Below are 19,950 nucleotides of genomic sequence, written 5' to 3'. Positions count from 1 at the left end.
GCTACTTCATGGTCAGGGCGGCTAGGGTCTGGAACCGGCTTCCAAGTGAGGTGGTGCAGGCTCCCACCCTGGGGGTTTTTAAGAGGAGGTTGGATGACCACCTTACTGGAGTCGTTTGACCCCAGTGCTCTTCCTGCCATGGCAGGGGGTCGGACTAGATGATCTGCTCAGGTCCCTTCCGACCCTAGAAACTATGAAACTATATATTGCATGGGTTTTTGAGATGTGCTTTTTATAGCTAGCTTTACTGTTGCTGGTTGCTGTGCCTCCGGTTCAGGCAAAACACAGAGCACACATCACCTTCCTCCCCCCTTCACCTGTCAGTTCACCCATGACACTGGAGCTGAATGCTATCTTGTAGTACACGAGGGCTCATTCAGTTCATATTCAGTTGTGACTCCTGGGCTTATATCTACAGCATCTTGGAATGCCACAGTAGTCTCCCATCCCTGTACTATCCAAACCTAGGGCTGTTTACCTTCAACAGTCAGGTCCAGCTGCCGTGGTCACTGTAGTATGCCACACTGAGCCAAACAAATGTGCCACAGTATGGCCTTGATCCCAGCAAACCTTCTATTGACTGCAAGAGCAGGCTTGCTAGCAAGTGTTTGAGTTTTAAATAATTACCATAGTGGTCTTGTGTTAGAAGAGACAAAAATAGATGAATATCACCATGGTCTGCTCACTGCTACTGGCAGAATCTCACGATACTGCTGGCTTAGCTGGTTCAAAGTGGTATACTCTGGCTCTGCCAGTACGCACACTCCCATCATAGCAAGGTAACCACGGCATGGGCAAGCCCTTTATATATTTCTTCTCTTACAACCCAGAGCTTCATTCTTCTTTTCCTCTTCAACCACCCATATGCAGACCACAACATGGCAGATCTCTTTAACAGGACAAAGAACCTGGTGACTGCTTCTGTCCTCCCTGTTGGGCATTGCTGAGCAGTCACAGTGCTTGAGGGACTAGCCAGGATGCACATAGCCTGGATGCAAAATTAAGGTTTAAGACAAGTAATAATGGACCAAAACCTGCTCCCAGCTCTGTGCAAGCAATTCAACAGCAGCTTTTCTATGGGAAATGAAGTTGTCATTTTTATGTCTGGACCAGCCTCTTCTTCACACTGTCTTGACAAGATTTTTTTTACTGTGCAGTTGACTATTTAACTGCACAGTAAACGTCCCAACGTCTACACATGTGCCCCTCTTAAGATACATGAAACTAATTAACTCTGCAGCAAAGTAAATACAAGTACCACTCCACTGCAGAGGTTATTCGTGCTCATTAATTACAGATGTAGGTTCATACACTCAGTAGCACCTTGCTCCACATATTAGACATAATGGAACTGATGGTGCTACTAAAGACAAACTGAGACTCAATATGAAAATGGCTGGCAGCACCTAACCCTGTGTCTGGTTGTCAGAACTTTATGAAACACTTTCCATCTCACTTGTCGATAGGGCTGTTAGCCAGAGACTAATTTCATTTGTTTGCTGCCTTTAGCAGTGTACAGTATATGCAACGTTTCAAACTTACCAATGACACTTTAGCAAGGACAGTCAGGCCCACAGAGTAAGCTAGCCACAGTTGGGCATCCTTTTAGAAGAGACATACCCATGGTGCAGCAGCCTTCATGCCAATGTCATGAAGGAAAGCCGGTATTAAATCATACAAATAAGGTTTAAATGTGGCTTTGCAGACTGTATTCCTCTGACGGAAATAAATTTGGAAAGCAAAGGGCTTAGCTGTCAAAAAACTCCACCTCAGCCTTCAGGTGATACTGACAGATGATTAAAATCCTAGGATGCTGGGAGCTGGGGGGCGGGGGGCATGATGAGCTACATAAGCAGCAAGAGAAGACTGTGAGCCCCTCTACCACCTAAGCAGCAAACCCTTACAGTAATCCTGTAGTTCATTAGGGGTCAGTGTTAATGGCTGAGAGGAGAGTAAATGACTGCTGAAACCTGGACTCAGTTAAGAATTCCCCAACAAAACTAAACAAAAAAAGATAGCAGCCCGAAAAGCAACCATGCCAAACGGATGTGCGAGCATCTGTGAATAAAGTATTACCATAGTAATAAGAATTTCAAAGCCACCAAGGCAAGCCTGAGTCAGATTTTGAAGGGCTGCCATGGCTCAGAAATGAATTACTCTCTAAGATTACATAAACTTCAGAAAAAAGTGTTTGCTGTGTAATTTTCTTGTAGCCTGTGTACGAGTATTAGTCAGGGGCTTTTTTGCCGATATCCTGGTAAAAAGGAAGGGTCAGGGAGTTCACAACAGCATCAAAAGCTTAGCCTCAGAGTTGAGGATTATTTCAGTGCCAGCACTGGCTGTTTATGTGCAATATAAAAGAGCCCCTAGGATGGGAGATGAAATCCCATTTAGAATCATCAGGATGACTTTAATGAAGAGAATCTGCTAGCTCCTGGCTCTTTTCCATTTTGCCCTCTAGTTACACACTCATCTTATCGGCAAAAGGGCCTCATGTTTTGCAGAGAAGATCTAAGATTCATTCTTTTTCTATTCAGTGCATTAATCCATGCAGTGGTCCAGAGTGCCTATGTGTTCTTTACTTGGGAGAGACAAGAAATGGGCAGTAATAACCTGAGCTAAATATTAGGTGTTCCAAACATGCAGTAATGACTGAGGTGGTGAGGGCATTAAATAGCAAAGGGCCTAATTTGGGCTATTAATTGTGTTCACTTTGTTATAATAGTGAACACAAGTTAGTTTACCTGTAATGCCAGAACACAAGGAAAGGAGGGATTATAGAGTCCCTGCTAAGAGCCAGGGTTGCCTAAGTATGGGACAAGACAAGATGGTCCTCTAATACCCACAGGGCCTGGAATAGCTTTGTTGACATTTCACCAAAGATGATATGGCTGCACCCAGGAGGCTGGGGGAAAGCTGCATGACATGAACATAACAATGGAGAGAGGAATATGAACAAGCAGGGTGGCAACTCCTGGTGGAGGGAGTCTGAAGACAGGATCTGGAGTCAGAGACCAGGAGAAGAGCTCTGTGAGCTGGAGAGACTGAAAGGAGAAGAGCAGAGCAATCTTGGAGGGTGCTCTGGGCTGTCTGGGTTAGACTGGGACAACGAAACTGCTGCAGTCTTTGTGGTGATAGGGTGGGGTGGCGTGGGAGAAGCATGGGTAAGCAGAGACCCTCTGACTGGTGGGCCTTTGCCCCATAAATGCCTTTACTGAGAGACTGTGCTTTGCTGCTTGAAACTTTGGGGTGCACTGCATCTCCTCAGCAGAAGGTGCAGTTCTTCTCAGGAGCAGAACTGGTGGATACTAGCTCCAGGAGTCAGGGCCACGGAGAATGAGGGAAGGCAGGAAACCAAAAGGCCAGGATTACAGAGCAGGAAGCAGTCTGGGCTCTCCCGCTGCTCTACAAGCCCCCTGCTCTACAATCTGCTTTCAGGGGATATTCTCAGAGACCAGACAAGGCCACAGTGCTCCCCAGCAAAGGATGATCTGTGACAGCCACCACTGACATACAGTAGTATTTAAGAGCTAAATCCACAGAGGGGCTTGCCTAACTGCCTTTCCAGGTGCCTAAAAAATCCCAAATTTAGTGTCACAAAACTTGGGCTCAGCCACCACCTAATGTTGTATGTGTCTAAAGTCTACTGGGTTCTTAAAGTTTTTAGTATGAATGTTCATAACATGCCTACAGTTCTGCTTCTGCACATAAAGTGCCTCAATCTTGACAGTGCTGAGTAGATCAGGAACTCACCCACCCCCGAGCCCCTAGCTCCATCAGGAATCACCAACAAGCTGCTCCTTGGCTTATCTGGCCTGTGGGACCATCTCAGCTAGATGATCTCAACAGACCAGGCTCCGAACAGATCTGAGCCAGAAGAAAAGTGATGGTCTAGCATTCTCTGGAACAAAGAACCCAGGTCTTCCCATCTCCAGCCTCAGGCCCTACCTTGTAGTCTACAGAGTTGTGTTAATGCTACCTCTCCCTGTCTGGATCAATTAATATTGAATTATTCATGCAAAGTGGAACACTTTCAACAGGATGGGGTAGAAAGCACCCATCCCTAGAATATCTGCAAGCCTGGTGGTTAGGACACTATTCTAGGAGTGGGGAATTTAGATCTTTTTAGTACAGAAGAGACTTGAATCAAAGTCACCATCATCAGAGTGCTCTAACCACTCAGCAGTGTGGTTGAAAAGGTAACGGAGTGGCACCGCCCCTTCCTGTTCTGGCTGTGTATTGCTCAGCATGCTGCCAGTCTCAGGCACCTCTCCTCTCAGGAGCTGGGGTGCCCCTCAGGACAGCAAGGTCTCATAAAGATTCGGCAGCAGATACTCAGTGTTTTGATGCCCACTTTTTTTGGGGGGGGGGCTCTAGCTCAAGGTCCCAAACCCAATTCAGCCTTTTTTAAACCCCCATCTACATCTTTAGGCACCCATGCTCTAGAAAGTTTGGCTGCTGGGCTTCTGAACTGCAGCAACTTTCAGGGAAGTTTAGATTCTTATGGGCCAGAGTTTTAGAGATATTTTGTGCCTAAAGCCACAGGAAACAGTGGGATTTGGGCCCCAAGGCACGCTAACATTCCCACAACACCTAGCTGCATATTTAGGCAACTAAGAGCCTTTAGAAATCTGTCCCTTATTGCCAAAGTCACTTCTGAGAACTGAACGCAGACTCCTCAACCACTTAAGTGCTCAAAAAGTTTAGCCATAGCAAAGGACTGTTTCATAAGGAGCCAGGTAGGTGGTTTCCATTCATTAGAGACGTATAAAAGCAGCCCCCAAAATCATCATCCATGAATAGCATGAAAAAGGAATGAAAGGCGCAGGCCTGTGCTCCGTGACGTGTGAGGTACCATTGCCATGGCAACCTTGGCAGCTTTTAGAAGTAAGGAAGGGGAGAGAGAGAGGAGGAAGGAGGAAACTCTCGAAGCCTCTCAAGTGTGCAAATGTTGGATCACTATAATTAAAAAAAAATCTAGTAATTATGCTAATTTAAAAAATCCCACTACTGTTGGATTAAGAGCACATGGTTTTGATCTGGTTTTTGTGACGCTTGTCTTGGGGCTTTGGGCTCTATCAAGAACTAAAAAGGAAATGAGTTTCAAAGGCAAACATAAGTCTGTGGGCATGAGTGTCACGCAGCCAGGAGGAAGATAGAAATTATATAACACGAGACAAATCCATCACCGAAGTTCTAATAATGCTAAAACAAGAAGAGCAAGCAGCAGAACAGGGCCCTCCTGGATGACTGGGGCAGTGCTGGACGAGGCTGGGCAGCCCCAGGGACTGGAAACCATTGAACACTGTTCTACTCTGCAAAGGGCCCATGTCACAAATTGAATTCTTATGTTAAGAGCTGTGGGTCAGTTTGTCTTTTCCCCAGGTACCCTCAGATGTGCTTTGTGAAGACAAAAATAGCTTTTTTATCTCCCATAAGCCAGACTGAAGAGCAAAAATCAATTTTTAAAACAATTGTTCATGTGCTGAGACCAAGCAGGACATTTCAGCCTCCAGGGAGAAATCTTTTCAGAAATTTCAAATGATGTGAGAGCAGTGAATCACACTGCAGGCCTTGATGACATTCTAAGTGGAGGTTTGTTAGCAGACTCCCATGAAGACTCACAGCAATATAATGGCCTCCCATTTTCAAAACTAACTCATGATTTTGGGGGCCCAACTTGAAATGCTTTACAAGGGTTTTTCAGAGTAAATTCTGGTTGTGTCTACACGTGTGCCTGACTGCGCAGTTGTTACTGCACAGTCATTTAGTACTTGCTTTAGCAGAGCTATTACTGTGCAGTCCCAGTGGTGCACAAGTCATTTCCAACCCTACTACACAGTAGCAATGAGCTACTGTCGGCATCACGGTTCGTGCCCACCAATGCTACGTTGCTGAAGCTCACGGCTAGAGTGACGTAGTGTCTCGTGTAGATGCGCCCACTGTCTACTTGCTGAAGCCCTTGCTCTTTTAAGATGTGGAACCCAAGAATATGGCCTCCTTACCCCTTTGAAAAAACACATTTCATACACAGCACAAAAGGGGAACACATAGCCATAAGGCTTTCATTTGGCATGGTAGAAATTAATCTGTGCCCAGCTTGAACATGAAACAGGCTGGTGAATCAGTAAACCTCGTCAAGAGGATTTAAATCCTTATGACAAAAATTAGCAGCCGTGAAAAACATACATCAACTGTGAATTCTAAGGTCCTGCATATACCTTGTAAAACTGTTATCACGGGATGCCAAATCACATTCTGGGTTTTCTATTTCACTGCAAGCAATTGTAAATCCATCTTCTAGAACAGACAGCAAAGGATGGGCACTGTCTTCATTAAGATAGAAATAAGTGCCTGTAAAACAACGAAAATTTTGTGATTGATTTCAGTCTCAGCACCTTAAACCCACAATCAGTTATAGACCTGTAACTTAGCTTCAGTCTAGAGAGTGGTGTCTCAATCCAGATTAGGGCTAGCCAGCAGACTGGAAAGGGCCCTGAGGCTGATTTAATGAGATTTCCTCCATTTGGGGCCCAGATCTCATAAGCAAACCTGCTTATCCAAAGCCTTACTGAAGCCAGAAAATACATCTCATCTAGCCTTGGACTTAATGAAGGAACAAACTGACTGCATTGGGTTGGAATGAGAGGGTCAGGTTTGGTTCTTTGCTACCATAAACTAAAAAACCTGTTTACTTAATTCTGAATTGGGCCAGGCATTTAACCCATTCACAAGGAACTCGATTCTGCTGCTGACCTGGGGTCGTCTTGGGGCTGCAGCTGTGGTGATCCTGGTGGCCAGCCAGGCTCCAGTTTTGTGAGGCATATGCTGCCCCTGCATGTATTGCCCCACTTTTTTTTTTTTGCACAGGTTTTTTTGGCCCTGGGATCTCCTGGAGTCAGCCCCCTGCCCCACGCCGCTACCTTGCAGCATGGCAAAGAGCTGAATGTGCAGTATATGGTGCCACAAACATGTCTGTGATGCAACATACTACATGGCCACAGTCATCTGAATGCAGCCCAAGTATCCTGCAGTGCAGTCCTAGAAGATCACCACTGAGGATGGCTCTAGCAGCACAAAGGGCTGGAGCAGGGCTCAGGAATGCAACACAGGGTCAAGCACTTTTTGTGCTAGGTCCTCACCAGAGGCAGCGCATGAGACCTGCTGGGCTGCGGTCACTGCAGACAGATGGCACAAAAGCAGAAGTGAACAAATCTGAAAGAACCAATCTGTCAAATCCCACAGAAGCAAAAGGAGTATCTCCTGCATTTCATGCCCGTGCTGTTGTAATAAGCAGAGTTGGAGAACAACATGGGGCCCAGCTCACTGATGCACTGGTGAGAAGTGGGTATAACACCACTGTGTTACCTAGGAAGACTCCCTGGCACTTGCAAAGAAGGAGCAGGTAGCCACAGCAACCCCCAGCACTAGGGGGCATACTAGGATACTCCAGGGAGTATGGGATGAGCATTGTGAATTGCTGTTGAACTCCCGCTATTGTTGCGACAGTGGCCACTGAGGTATATAGGCAGGCGGCTGTAAGTTAGACAAGTCCTCAGTGGCCTTTTGGCAAAGAGGAGGTACAAAGACAGGGAAAGCACTGGATTTACGTTTTCTCGTGTCTAAGCCACAGGTGTTTTAGCTGAAATTCATACGTATCATTCCCAGCAAAAGCACTTGCAGGTGATAACAGCTATTTTCATTCCTGGTGACACTCCTCATACCTGAGCTGCACATTTACAGTTTGTAATAATAACAATCTACATCAGCTGTTTGCACAGTGCAGATACAGGGGGAAAGAAATCTCTCCATACCAATCCCAAGAGAAATCAGCATAATCAAAATGCAGTTACAACAGTGTGAATACAACACAAACAATAATGTGGCAATTATTGGCATGCATTTCTGAAAGGGAAAACTTGTAGCAGGCAAAGTAGTCAGGAGGCTGTCTGTAATTTCAAAAACTCGGTTTGATTAAAGCACATTGAAATATCACACAGTTGCTGAAAACATGATTGCAAGTATGTAGGCTTGGATGTGCTGGCCGATTGCTTCTACCATTGATTGAATAATGACCTAGGAGCTTCCCTGGGAATTACAAATGCAATACAAAGCAGACAAACACTTTGTTACTGAATTTTTGTCAGAATTTTGGTAAATAGTTACTCCATGAAAGTTGCTCAGGGAATGAAAGCGTGGCAGAAAGCTCAATTTAACCTGTATAATTGTTGCTGAAAGCTCAGAAGAGAATTGCAGGAATGAAGTAAAGTGAGTTTGTTGGAAACTGGAGTCTTTCAAGATTTCTGGTGCTCTTACAGAATCATTACAGTGAAAGATTGGAACCACAATGAAGTAAAAGCAAGTATCCACATACTATCCCTTACAAATTAGTTCTGATCAGGCAGTTTGGAGGAGGCAAGAATGTCACTGCCTAGTGAAAATCTCCCTGAACAGGTATCTAAGCTTGTTAATAAATGTATGTGAGATTATTTTTTTGGTGGCAAGCACTTGGCAATTACTCAGTCTCAAGCCTGGTATGGATTGGGGTATCACCACTACCAGGGCCATCACTGTCCACCATCACTACCTCCACCCTGGAGAATTAACCTCCCAGCACAGTCGTCTTTCCCTGCACATTAGAAGATGCTCTAAACTGGACTGAAGAGTGAATGAGACAAATATCCATCCACAGGGCCAGTTTGCAGATGCTCAAAAGTATCTGTAAGATGGATTTGCATAACATAACTCTTATCAGAAGTGCTGATGAACTAATTCTTCCACAGTACCTGTGGTGTGGATGGAAACAGGCTCACTCCTTTCACTGGAACCACCCATGTTGACAGCTCTGACAGAGATCCGATAGCTGTGTCTTGGCTGCAGCTGAATTAGAGCTTCACAGTTAGGAATTCCCACAATCGATCTGTAGAAAACAGAGGAAGAATTATGAGCTACAAAATAAAGGCAAATCGTTTGAAGTTATTTTCCCAAAGAACACATAAAGAATTGGATTAAACTACTCATACCTCAAAGTATTTCCTTGCTTTTGCCCTTTTCAGGTTTGTTATTACTAGAATGAAGCTGAAGGGAAACTTCTGTGAATTATGCTGTCTTTAAATTAATGTGCTTCACCTGTGCCCCAGAGCCTTGTATGTTCACTTTCTATAACTGTTCATGCAACTGAGTCTGCTAACAATAAAGCTCACCAAAAGTGAATTCTAATTCAGCATCTGGGAAGTAAATTAAAGTTTACTGTCTGTGAGCCTTTTCAGCAAAATCCTGATAAGAGTTGCCCCTAACTAATCAAGGAACAAAAATAAAACCACATCTCATCTGATCAGTCATGAGAGGAAAACTGCTTAAATTGGGGATTTTCAATTTAAAGCTATTGGCATGGCTGTAATACGTGAAAATCTTCATCAGATCATTTCCACCAACAAAAAAGGAGAACAGTCACAATCTGTTCATTAACAGCCCACAAACAGACAAAATTAATAGAAATAAAGTACTTGTTGTAAAACATTCACAGTTTGAGGTGCCACTTAACAAGTGCATTAGCTGATCTGAATTAGTTTTAAACCGTCTATATTTTCTGCTTTTTCTAAAACAAAATGCTTTGTTTCAGATGGACTTTTGGCAACAGAGCTCCCCCCCCACTAGTTTTAGAATCTGATGGACGGATCTTCAAAAAGATAAATTAAGGACCTATAAATCTCACACACATTTATTAAGAAGCCTAGACAAGTGTCCGGGAGATGCTTAATGTCTGTAACATGGGAGCTATGGTTAGATTTCGATTACTGTTTAATTTTGCCTGGATTAGACAGAGCAATCCATTACCTTTGTAGTGGTATTTTCAACCCCATAGTAGAGCCAAAGTACAGGCCTATAAAATATCTGCTTGTCAGAGGTTGCTCAATCAATTTCTTCAGGTACACTGAATGCCTCACATTCAGGCATTCTAGTCTCATCTCTTTGCCCTAACAGTCTTGGTACTTCGAAACATACCTCATGCCAGCCAACACAGAAGAGCTTCATATCTATACACTATGTGACAGTTTATTGACTCACTCTGTAATAACATCTCCATTCTCTCCATTTGTTACTTTGGACAGTTCGACCGTGTAGGACTCAACAGGATTAATGTTTCCTGATTCCCAACATATCAGAGCTGCATTTTCACAGCTTCGGCTCTCTTGACTTTTAATGATAGGTGGTGAAGGTGCTAAAATGTAAGCAAAGTAGATTCTAAGCAATTTTGTTATGGGCTAAATGTGCTTTGTAGATAACACTCCTGGTAGTTAAAAAAAATCTTTTTTACAACAGAGTTGTTTTCTTTATACTAAACGGTAAAAGAAACCCCTTTATGGCTTTCCTGACGTACTATAAACTGTTGGGTAGATAGATGTAGGTACTATTTAGATAGCTTATTATTTGAGCTGTTTAAGTTATGAGAGCAACCACAAAACAATTGATCAGAAAGAAATGTGGGTGGATGCTAGTCCAACAATCCTGTTCATTTTTCATGTTGTTTGTCCTTGTCATGGTAATTTATCTTTACTGGATGGATTCTTAATTTAAAAACAAGAAGGCATCATCCATCAACCATCAGGCTCGTGGAGACCATCTGATGCGAGTGCCTGAAGATCTCACTTTCAATGACTCTTGAAGAGTTGGAGACCAGCGTTTTACAAAAGAAAACTAAGGACCGTACTGGATTCTGATGCATTTCAACGTATAGGGAGTTCCACAGGACCGTGAATCAGTGCCAGTGGTCTGACAGGTTTCCCTATTCTGCCACATTCTTCACCATAGTGTTTCCTTCTTTAAAAATTAAACTCAAACATTGCTGAACTTAAATGAAGCTGGGATATCTGAAGCTAACAGTTATGACTATCTTTTCACAGTGATGGGCTAACCCACGGCCCTTGATCTGAACACATTAAAATGCACGGATGTAGATCTGGATCTGAATCTTATGTGGCTCATTCTCATTTCTAATCAAACTCTACTGTGCTGAATTGTCATCACAAAGCATGTCTGACATAGAAATGGTAAAACTTCAGAAAGCTCTGAAGACAGAGCAACTTAGGTTTGTCCTTAGATACAAGAACAAGACCCAGGGTCTGTTCCCATGTCTGCCACTGACTTGTATTTTATCTTTTTCAGAGAAAAACACCATCAGAGCAGAGACAGGTCCAACAAAAAGTTCTTAAAGCATCATTCATGTTCACTTGCTTGCATTATATTAACAAAGTTAATTTACCTGTTACATAAACTGCTCTTTCACTAGCTGGACTGATGCCAGATGCATTTAAAGCACTAACCCAAAATTCATATTGTGTATTAGGGACCAGATGAGTAACTGTGTGGTATGTTTCTTTCACTTTGGTCATCAGCTCTGAAATGAGAAACACAAGGTGTTCATATAAGACTTTACACAGCCTGCCTCATATTTCTGCCTAACCTCCTCCAATTACAGCCATTAAAACATGGTCTTTGGGGCTCTTAATTTATGTGTCATATGCTTCACTTTATCATCCTTTTGACTAGCTGTCATATTGCCAGCTCATTCATGGCACCTTCTCCCCTCTGTCATTTGAAAAGATGCGAATCTGATGAAGTATCAGCTTCTGTAGCATGAAGCTGCCCAAATCAAAGCAATACTTAAAGGCCAAAGATGTGCGTTGTTCCCTTGGAGCAGGAGTCTTCGGGATGGGCTCTGCACAGCTCCACTCGGCGGCTGCTGTCTAAGCTGCACTGTCAGCTCATCCTAGTACTTGGACACCTGTTGAGGCCTTTTAAAGAAGAAGGTACCGTGTATTTTTCACAAGCTGTAAAATTTTGCCAGGTTCAGTTTGTCTTTCCAAACAGGCCATTTGGCCCTATAAGGCCTTTCTGGAAAATTGTGCTTTTAACAAAGGATCTTACAATTAGTATTAGCTAATTCAATCCTGCCACTTGACTGTATGGGATCTGCAACAATAGTTGTGTGGTTTTTCCTTCTGTGCATGTGGGTGGTGAGGAGCTGCCATCTATAAATACCAGGCATATAAACTGCAAAATGAGCGTGGGCTTTTCATGTAGCGCATTCTCTAAAAATACCTCTGATGTGCTCATCTGCTCCCCCCTCCCTTACCACCCCCCTCCCCGAGCACTACCAGTGACAGGTACAGCTATGTTCACAGAAACCATTTCAAAGACCAGTGTTCAAAATGGTTCCAGGATCTAGTTACTTTTCCAGCTGGCTTCTATACAAGCCCCTAAGTTAGTGCCTTCTTACCAGCTTGCTCCTCACTGGGTGTGTCATCGCTCACTTGTTTATAATAAAGCTGGTAACATTCAATGCTGTCATCTGAGAAAAGGCCCCAGCAAACTCTCACAGAGGTGCCAGTCGCTGAATTGGGAGCCTGGGGATTTATCACTGGTGCAGAGGGAGCTGAAATGAGGACAAATGATTCATTTCATAAACACACAGGTTCTGTATAAAGGAATAGGGTGAGCTGTGGATCCCTCTGCTTCTACAGAGTAGCCTCAATGGGAGCCTGTGGAGTTGTTCACAGACAAAAAAAAACACCAAACCCTTTAAGCTGACACTGAGCCACATCTCTGATCAGCATGGGTGCATCCTGGACCTGATCCTCCCCTCACTCATCCTTATATAAACCCCGGAGTCAGTGGTGTAAAACCAAGGTGAATGGGTTCTGTGGGCTGATCCAAGCTCACCCAGTTCCTGTAATTTGGCTTTCAAACAAAATGACAGAAACATAATGCTAAGCTTACAGCTTCTCCCGAAGCCTGACTGCCCCTAAGGATACCCTGCGAGTGCCTGCACACAGTGGAATTCACTCTTGGGGAATAAGGGAGGAGAACACTGGACGCCGTCTCCTATTAAGCAGGATGCAGAGCTAACAGGATGCTATGGGAGAGAGATTTGTATTATTCCCTGCCAAGAGATAAAGCTGTTAGTTCCAGTACTTAAGAGCATCTGGTGGTAAAGTTGAAAGCACAACATTGAGGGGGAAGTACATGTCAAACAGTTGGCTTGCAGAATGCAGAAGTGCAAACAACTCAAATGCATGAACATTGCTCCAGTGGACCCTTTAAGACCCAATGAAATAGAAAAGGGCTGGGGCCTTTTTGACTCATTATAATGTATAAAGAAAGCCTGAGTTTATTTTGAAAGCATCCTTTTCCCTGTGCTTATTTTTTTTAATCATTAGAAATTCAGATCTCAGCTATACTATTTTCCATGCAAGACTTAATGGAGACTTGGAGAACGACTTGAAAGATACCAGAGGGGTAAGCAGCTACAAATCTGATTCACTGAGAGAAGTGGTTTGGGCTTTTTCTTAATTTCAGCTAAATTCAACTAAATTCAAAGTGCTGGGAAGAAAGATGAGCTAGTTAGAGTCAGCACCACTAGTCTTTCAAGCACAGGCTGAGACAATTCAGCGCTCCCTTCTCTAAGTCTTCCCAGAGAAGACCAGACTTGACAGCCTTGATAATTCCAAGATAAAAATAAGTTAATTTTCACTTTCAATAAACTAATTTTCAATACTCCTTTATCTGTCATAAACATCACAAACATATATGGGGCCTGAGCTCCTGTCTTCCCTCTTACAGGTCCCCTTTAAAAGAAAAAAAAATAGCCTTCCAATTCAACATATACACCTTAATGTAAATAGGTTTGAAATATGGATCAAACAGGATGAGTACCTGGAACAGTATTAATGGAGTCCATTAGTTGTTCCATATCAGAGAAATCTATGGCTCTGTCTTCAAAGTCTGGCCGTGTTGAAAGCTCTAAATCCAAATCTTTTTTTAAGAATTTTTCCAGCCTATAAGTGTAAAAAGAGTCTAATTGCTATAAGATGATAGTACTGTACCCAAAGAGAAAGGCTTCTGACAGTAATTGTGTTAACGGTAGAAAAAGAGCTCTTTATTTTACCATTCAGCAGAGAAGCTGGTTTACCTCTGATGACATATGAAAAGCCCCCAGCAATGTCCCTAAAACAATGTTTAGATGTCCGTATGAAAGCCATCCCTCATACTTCATTCACCACCCCAGCCAATACTGTTTTTTCACAAACATTAGGAGAGATTTGTACTAAAATTTATTTGTATGAGATTTTTACTAAAAAATATTTATACCCAAATTTGGCTGAAACTTTTTACATTCTGTCCTCGTGCCCTTCTTGGTCTCGCAGTGGATTAGCTGATGTGATGGCTCTCATTCAGCAGTTGATAGGCAATATTTTCCCTTAATACTCCAATTCTGAAGGAATTTGTAAGTGTAGCCAGGTTGCCTTGTGCAAGGTGCTGTATGCACACAATTTTAAAAGTGAGTTCCCTTTCTCACCTGCTTTCTTTTACTTGTTTTCATGATGGACTGAAGTGAATTAAAACATGCATCTTGCCACTGATGTGGCTCTTTCTTTACTACTGCTATATTTCACACCATCGGTTTTGCAAACTCACCCCTGGATTTGCTAAACCTCTGTATGAATAACAAGTAATAAGCTTGTTACTAATCTGTAGGTTTAGACAGCTTGGTCTAGGCAGATTTCTGTCCTGAGCATTTCTTTAAGATCTTAAGTAATCCTATTTTTTCAGCCACTGAAATCAGTTTGCTATGACTAAGCTGAAGAGACACAGGTTTACTCAAGTTCTAGCTCTCATGCATGTGCCTTGTAAGGTCAGTTTAACATTACTTTCAAGCTGTTAAACTTAATTTGGAAACTTTTCCAATTGCAATTTAAATCAGATTGACCAGTTCATGAACAGCTTTGTTAGCTTCAATAACATCCTGTTGCTCCTCTGTTCAGTATAGAATGTTGTCACAAAATAGCAAATAATTGATAACTGGGGATATCTGATATGAGCAATTTCAGATGACTATACTGGCCATACAGGAGTTAAATACAAAATCTTGACTACTGATATTACCTGTCAACCAGGGCCACTGCAGCCTATAAGAAAAAGGGAGAGAGAGAGAAAGAGTTAAAGATAGAAAGTCTTTCATGTCTGCAGGAGCAACTTGTCTGATTAACCAGTGGAGACTACTGAATGCTAGATTTAGCTGATACAATGTTGTTAAAAATGCTTTCAAAGCATTTGCTCCAAAGCCGGAGCTAACCCTCTTGCTCTTAGCCTTTCGGATACCAAGAATAAAGCCCTAGCAAATCTTGTTTTCAAATGGCCAGTTACTGGCTTAATTTACTTACTGGGCATGTCTACATGAAATGCTTAATGCGCAGTAGCCTAATACCACTGCACAGTAACATGCGGGGGAAAAACCGTGTTAATATGCTACTGCGCAGTACTATTAGGCTACTGTGCATGAAGTGTCACTAAAAAACCGTGCACTGGTGCTACTGTGAAGTAGCTGTAGTTACTGCCCATTTAGTTAGTACTTCATTAAGCAAGTGCTAAACTGAAGAGTGGTCATTCCTCAAGGACAGGATACTTGGAGCACAAAAGAAGTCCATTCCCATGCAGAAGAAAGGTAGCAGAAGGGCTGGGAAGCCTTGTTGCCTAATAGGGATGTCATGGTCCTCTTGAAAAAGAAGAAAGAGGCATACAAACAATGGAAGGTTGGGACATTCCCCAAGGAGGACTATACAATAATAGCCTGCACTTGTAGGGAGCAGATTAGAAAGACTAAAGCAGTGACTAAATTTAAACTAGCAACGGAAATCAAGGATAACAAGAAGTCCTTCCTTAGGTATGTAGGGAACAGGAGGAAAACAAATGGAAGAGTGGGGCCATTGCTTAAGAACTCAGGACAGCTGATTACCCAGACTCAGGAGAAAACTGAACTCCTAAATGACAACTTTGCTTTGGTATTTCAATGGACTGAGGGGAAAATCATGCTAGATAGGGTACAGAATGGGCATGGTGGGAATGACCGCCTTCCTACTGTTGATGTTGAGCTGGTGCATGATCAGTTAGAACAGTTAGACATTTAGAAGTCAGCTGGACCAGATGAACTTTGAGTGTCGGACTCGATGATCTACTGAGGTCCCTTCTGACCCTAAAAATCTATGAAATCTATGAAACTTCATCCGACAGTGCTGAAGGAGCTGGCTGAAGTCCTTGTGGGACCTCTGGCGAAATTCTTCCAAAAGTCGTGGCGCTCAGGGGTGGTCCTCGAAGACTAGAAGAGGGCCAATGTTGTGCCCATCTTCAAGAAGGGGAGGAGAGAGGACGCGGGCAACTATAGGCCAATTAGCCTAACTTCTATCCCAGGGAAAATCCTGGAAAAATTCATCAAGGAATCTATGTGCGATAGGCTTGCAGAAGGTCGGATTCTGAACAACAGACAGCACGGCTTTGTTGCAGGCAGGTCTTGTCTTACCAATCTCATCTCCTTCTACAACCAGGTAACACGCCACCTGGATAAGAGAGAGGAAGTCAGCATTGTATACCTAGACTTCCAAAAGGCCTTTGATCTGGTATCCCATGATGTTCTCATGGGAAAATTGGAGGATTGTGGGCTCAGCTGCTCTACAGTCAGGTGGGTAGGAAGCTGGCAGTGGGGTAGGACCCAAAGAGTTCTCATGAACGGATCTGTGTTGTCCTTATGAGAAGTGGCCAGTGGTGTTCCTCAGGGGTCTGTGCTTGGTCTAGTGTTTTTCAGGATCTTTATCAATGATTTGGATGTGGGGGTGAAGAGCTCACTGGCCAAATTCACGGATGACACCAAGTTATGGGGGACCATGGTCACACTTGAAGATAGGCTGCAGATACAGGCGGACCTAGACAGGCTGGCAAGTTGGGCAGATCAGAACCAAATGAAGTTCAACATTGAGAAGTGTAAAGTGCTCTATCTGGGGATGAACAATCCCCAGCATACAGGCTCGGTGGCGCCAAACTGCCTAGCACCATGGCTGAAAGGGACCTAGGGATAATAATAGACCATAGTATGAATATGAGCCATAAGTGCAATGCTGTAGGCAGCAGGGCAAACAATACTCTGGCATGCATCAACCAATGCATCTCAAGCAAAACTAAGGAAGCGATTCTTCCACTTTACTCAGCATTGGTGGGACCACAGCTGGAGTACTGCATCCAGTTCTGGGCACCGCACTTCAACAAGGACATGGATAAGCTTGAGAGAGTCCTGAGAGAGCTACCGTATGATCAGAGATTTGCAAGACAAGCCATACAAGGAGAGGCTGAGGGACTTGGGTCTCTTCAGCGTAAAAAAGAGAAGGCTGAGAGGGGACTTGGTAGCAGGTTACCACTACATCAAGGGAATACATCAAGGGCTCGGCTAACAACTGTTCACCAAGGCACCCTTGGGAAAAAGAGGAGTAATGGCCACAAACTTCTTGAAGACCGTTTCAGGCTTAACACTACAAAAACTTCTTCACAGTCAGGGTGTCCAGACTGTGGAATAAACTCCCTCCAGAGGTGGTGCAATCACCTACCCTGGAAATCTCCAAGAGGAGACTGGACAATCGCCTTGCTGGGGTCATCTGACCCCAGGTGTTTTTCCTGCCTAGTGCAAGGGGGGGCTGGACCTGATGATCTTACGAGGTCCCTTCCAGCCCCTTACAATCTATGAATCTATTAATTTATTAATCTAAATGCACAGCAATTACTGTGCATTAATAAATGTGTAGATGTGCCTCTTACGTACTTACACAAGTTATAATTCAGCACCCAGAGTCTGTCCCTCCACATCCCACCTTTGCTTCCAAGAATGCAAAGTGCTTATCAATGGTCACAAGCAGGAGCAACCAGCATTTGGGGCAGGAGAAGAAAATCTGTGGAGAGCGCTGTGTGTTCTTGGTAAATATAAAAGGGAAGACACATCTACTGGCCAATAACAAAATGCATCCCACCAGCCCCACTGAAGGTCACTCATTTAATGGAGGCTGTGATGCACACTAATGTAGGACTTTGCTTAGCTAAGGACTGCATTGATAAAATCCCAAAAATCTAAACACCATCCTTGATTTGAAATCAGTGAAGCAGCTTATAGCTACTCTTCTCTTTATTCTAGAAGTGCAGCCCCTAGATAATTTAGGTCCCAGCATGCAAGCTGAACAGCTGATTTGAAACCTGTCTCCATAAACTCAAATTCAAGAAATTCCCTCTACATAATGTAATGGGGAAGGGAGACTATGGTCTCAGAAGAGATTAAAAGCAGTTACTAGAGACAATACAAAAGCACTTAAGGGCTAGGGAAGAAACGAGGTCATTTCCAGGGATGCAGAAGAAAAGGGAAATGTCAGCTCATCAAGAGTTTAACAGGGTGAATGAGAATAGAGAAGAGATGTGCAAGGGGGGGCTTCAACAGGGATATGATATTAGCTTCACATCCTGTTTGGACATCACAGTGGTCTTGCTATAGAAATGCTCTCATACTCCATTCCTGAAACAGCTCAGATTAGTATGACTGTGAACATCCCAGAGACTGACAATCTTTCAAAAGGGGGGCACTTGTCAGAGAAAATATCTCTCTGAATTGCTTGAGCAGCGGGGTTCATTAATCATGTTGCAGGAGCTGCTAACATATTCAATTTGGAGCCTCCTGGTAGTTATATATTTGAACTCCCTGGCAGAATGAGCAAACAGAGAAACAGAGAAGCAGAATCTACTGAAGTAAATGCCTCAAACTGCCTGCTGGGAGCCCAAAATACAGCAAGGAAGCCCAAACTGTCTGAGGCATGCAACACTGCTAAGTCCTTCAAAAGCTAAAATAAGAGGGGAGGCTTGGAGAACAAACAGTGTTTTGCTCAAACCAGAATTCAACTTGTGAATGACTGAGTTTGTTACTGACAAACCTCTGATTATGCACTAGAGTTATGTTAAATTGAGCATAACTAAGTATAACAGTACAGAGTGCTGGAAGCAGAAACAGAAGAATGCAGACTCAACTCTGAATGTTCTGTGGCCAGTCACTCTAAACCTTGATGCTACTTTTTTCTACTCTAGATTGGAAAGTACTGGGGAGTTATCAGGAAATATGTCAGCCAGAAGGGATCTCATGAATGTTATGTCCTTACCTTTATAAAATCAACTTTCTTGTTTTCAATGCACAGCTGCTGAATAGTTTCCATCAGGTCCTTGCAGGTGTCAAGATCCTTTCCACAACTGAGCAGTTGTCCATACAGGGCTTCCAGCTTTAGCTTCTTCTCTTCCCCAAGATCTTGCAACTTTTCTTCATATCTCTGAGCAAGTGTTTGCATCACATCATTGCAACGTATCTCAAAGTTCTGCTCCTGCCTCCCAAAATTCTCCTGTAAGGCATTTGAGTTTTATGTTATTCACGTAATGCCTTATCCAAAGCCCAGTGAGAGGGAAAATCATACTGAAAGCCACTGAAGGGATCATTTGAAAATATATATTATGAGGAAAAGTTGGAGCAATTGGGATTATTCAGTCTAGAGAGGATTTGATTAGTCTTCAAATGCAGGAAGCATTGTTTTAAAGCAGCTGATCAATTGTTTTCTGTGTGGACAAGGGGCAGGACAAGAAGTGTAGCGGGCTTCATTATAACAAGGGAGATTTAGGCTGGATATAGAAAAGGACTTTCTAACTACGAGGATGATTAAGCACTGGAAAAGATTGCCTAGAAAGGCTGTGAAATCTCCAGTGTTGAAAGTCTAAGTGCAAGTTAAATAAGCGTTTTCTTGGGATGGTTTAGACAGAGGTTTTTTTTAGATTCATAGATTCATAGATTAAGGGTCGGAAGGGACCTAGTAGATTTTCTAGCCCGACCCCCCGCCAGGGCGGGAGAACAACAAAAAACCCCAAAAAGAGAAACGGGACTCAAATGAGTCCAGCCAGGTAGGCATCCAGCCTCTTCTTAAAGACCCCCAGGGTAGGGGCCAGCACCACTTCCCTTGGAAGTTGGTTCCAGCTCCTAGCCGCCCTAACTGTGAAGTAGTTCTTGCGGATGTCCAATCTATACCTCCTCTCCATCAACTTGTGCCCATT

The 19,950-nt window shown here is 43.4% G+C and overlaps 1 protein-coding gene across 1 annotated transcript in view; it reads right to left on the bottom strand.

Annotated features, from left to right (window-relative positions):
• Positions 1–19,950, bottom strand: part of FSD2 (fibronectin type III and SPRY domain containing 2) — a 34,027-nt gene that overhangs the window by 6,222 nt on the left and 7,855 nt on the right. The window contains exons 3-10 of the mRNA XM_019504131.1: positions 19,017–19,250; positions 14,947–14,969; positions 13,717–13,838; positions 12,281–12,436; positions 11,264–11,398; positions 10,069–10,222; positions 8,787–8,920; positions 6,222–6,354 (exon numbers count right to left, since the gene is read on the bottom strand). Coding sequence (XP_019359676.1) covers positions 6,222–6,354; positions 8,787–8,920; positions 10,069–10,222; positions 11,264–11,398; positions 12,281–12,436; positions 13,717–13,838; positions 14,947–14,969; positions 19,017–19,250 — 1,091 coding nt within the window. The remainder of the gene's footprint in view (positions 1–6,221; positions 6,355–8,786; positions 8,921–10,068; positions 10,223–11,263; positions 11,399–12,280; positions 12,437–13,716; positions 13,839–14,946; positions 14,970–19,016; positions 19,251–19,950) is intronic.

This window comes from Gavialis gangeticus, unplaced genomic scaffold, assembly GCF_001723915.1.
Source record: "Gavialis gangeticus isolate Ggan-Ray unplaced genomic scaffold, GavGan_comp1, whole genome shotgun sequence".
NCBI classification, from domain to species: domain Eukaryota; kingdom Metazoa; phylum Chordata; order Crocodylia; family Gavialidae; genus Gavialis; species Gavialis gangeticus.
This window is presented reverse-complemented; position numbering and strand designations above follow the sequence as displayed.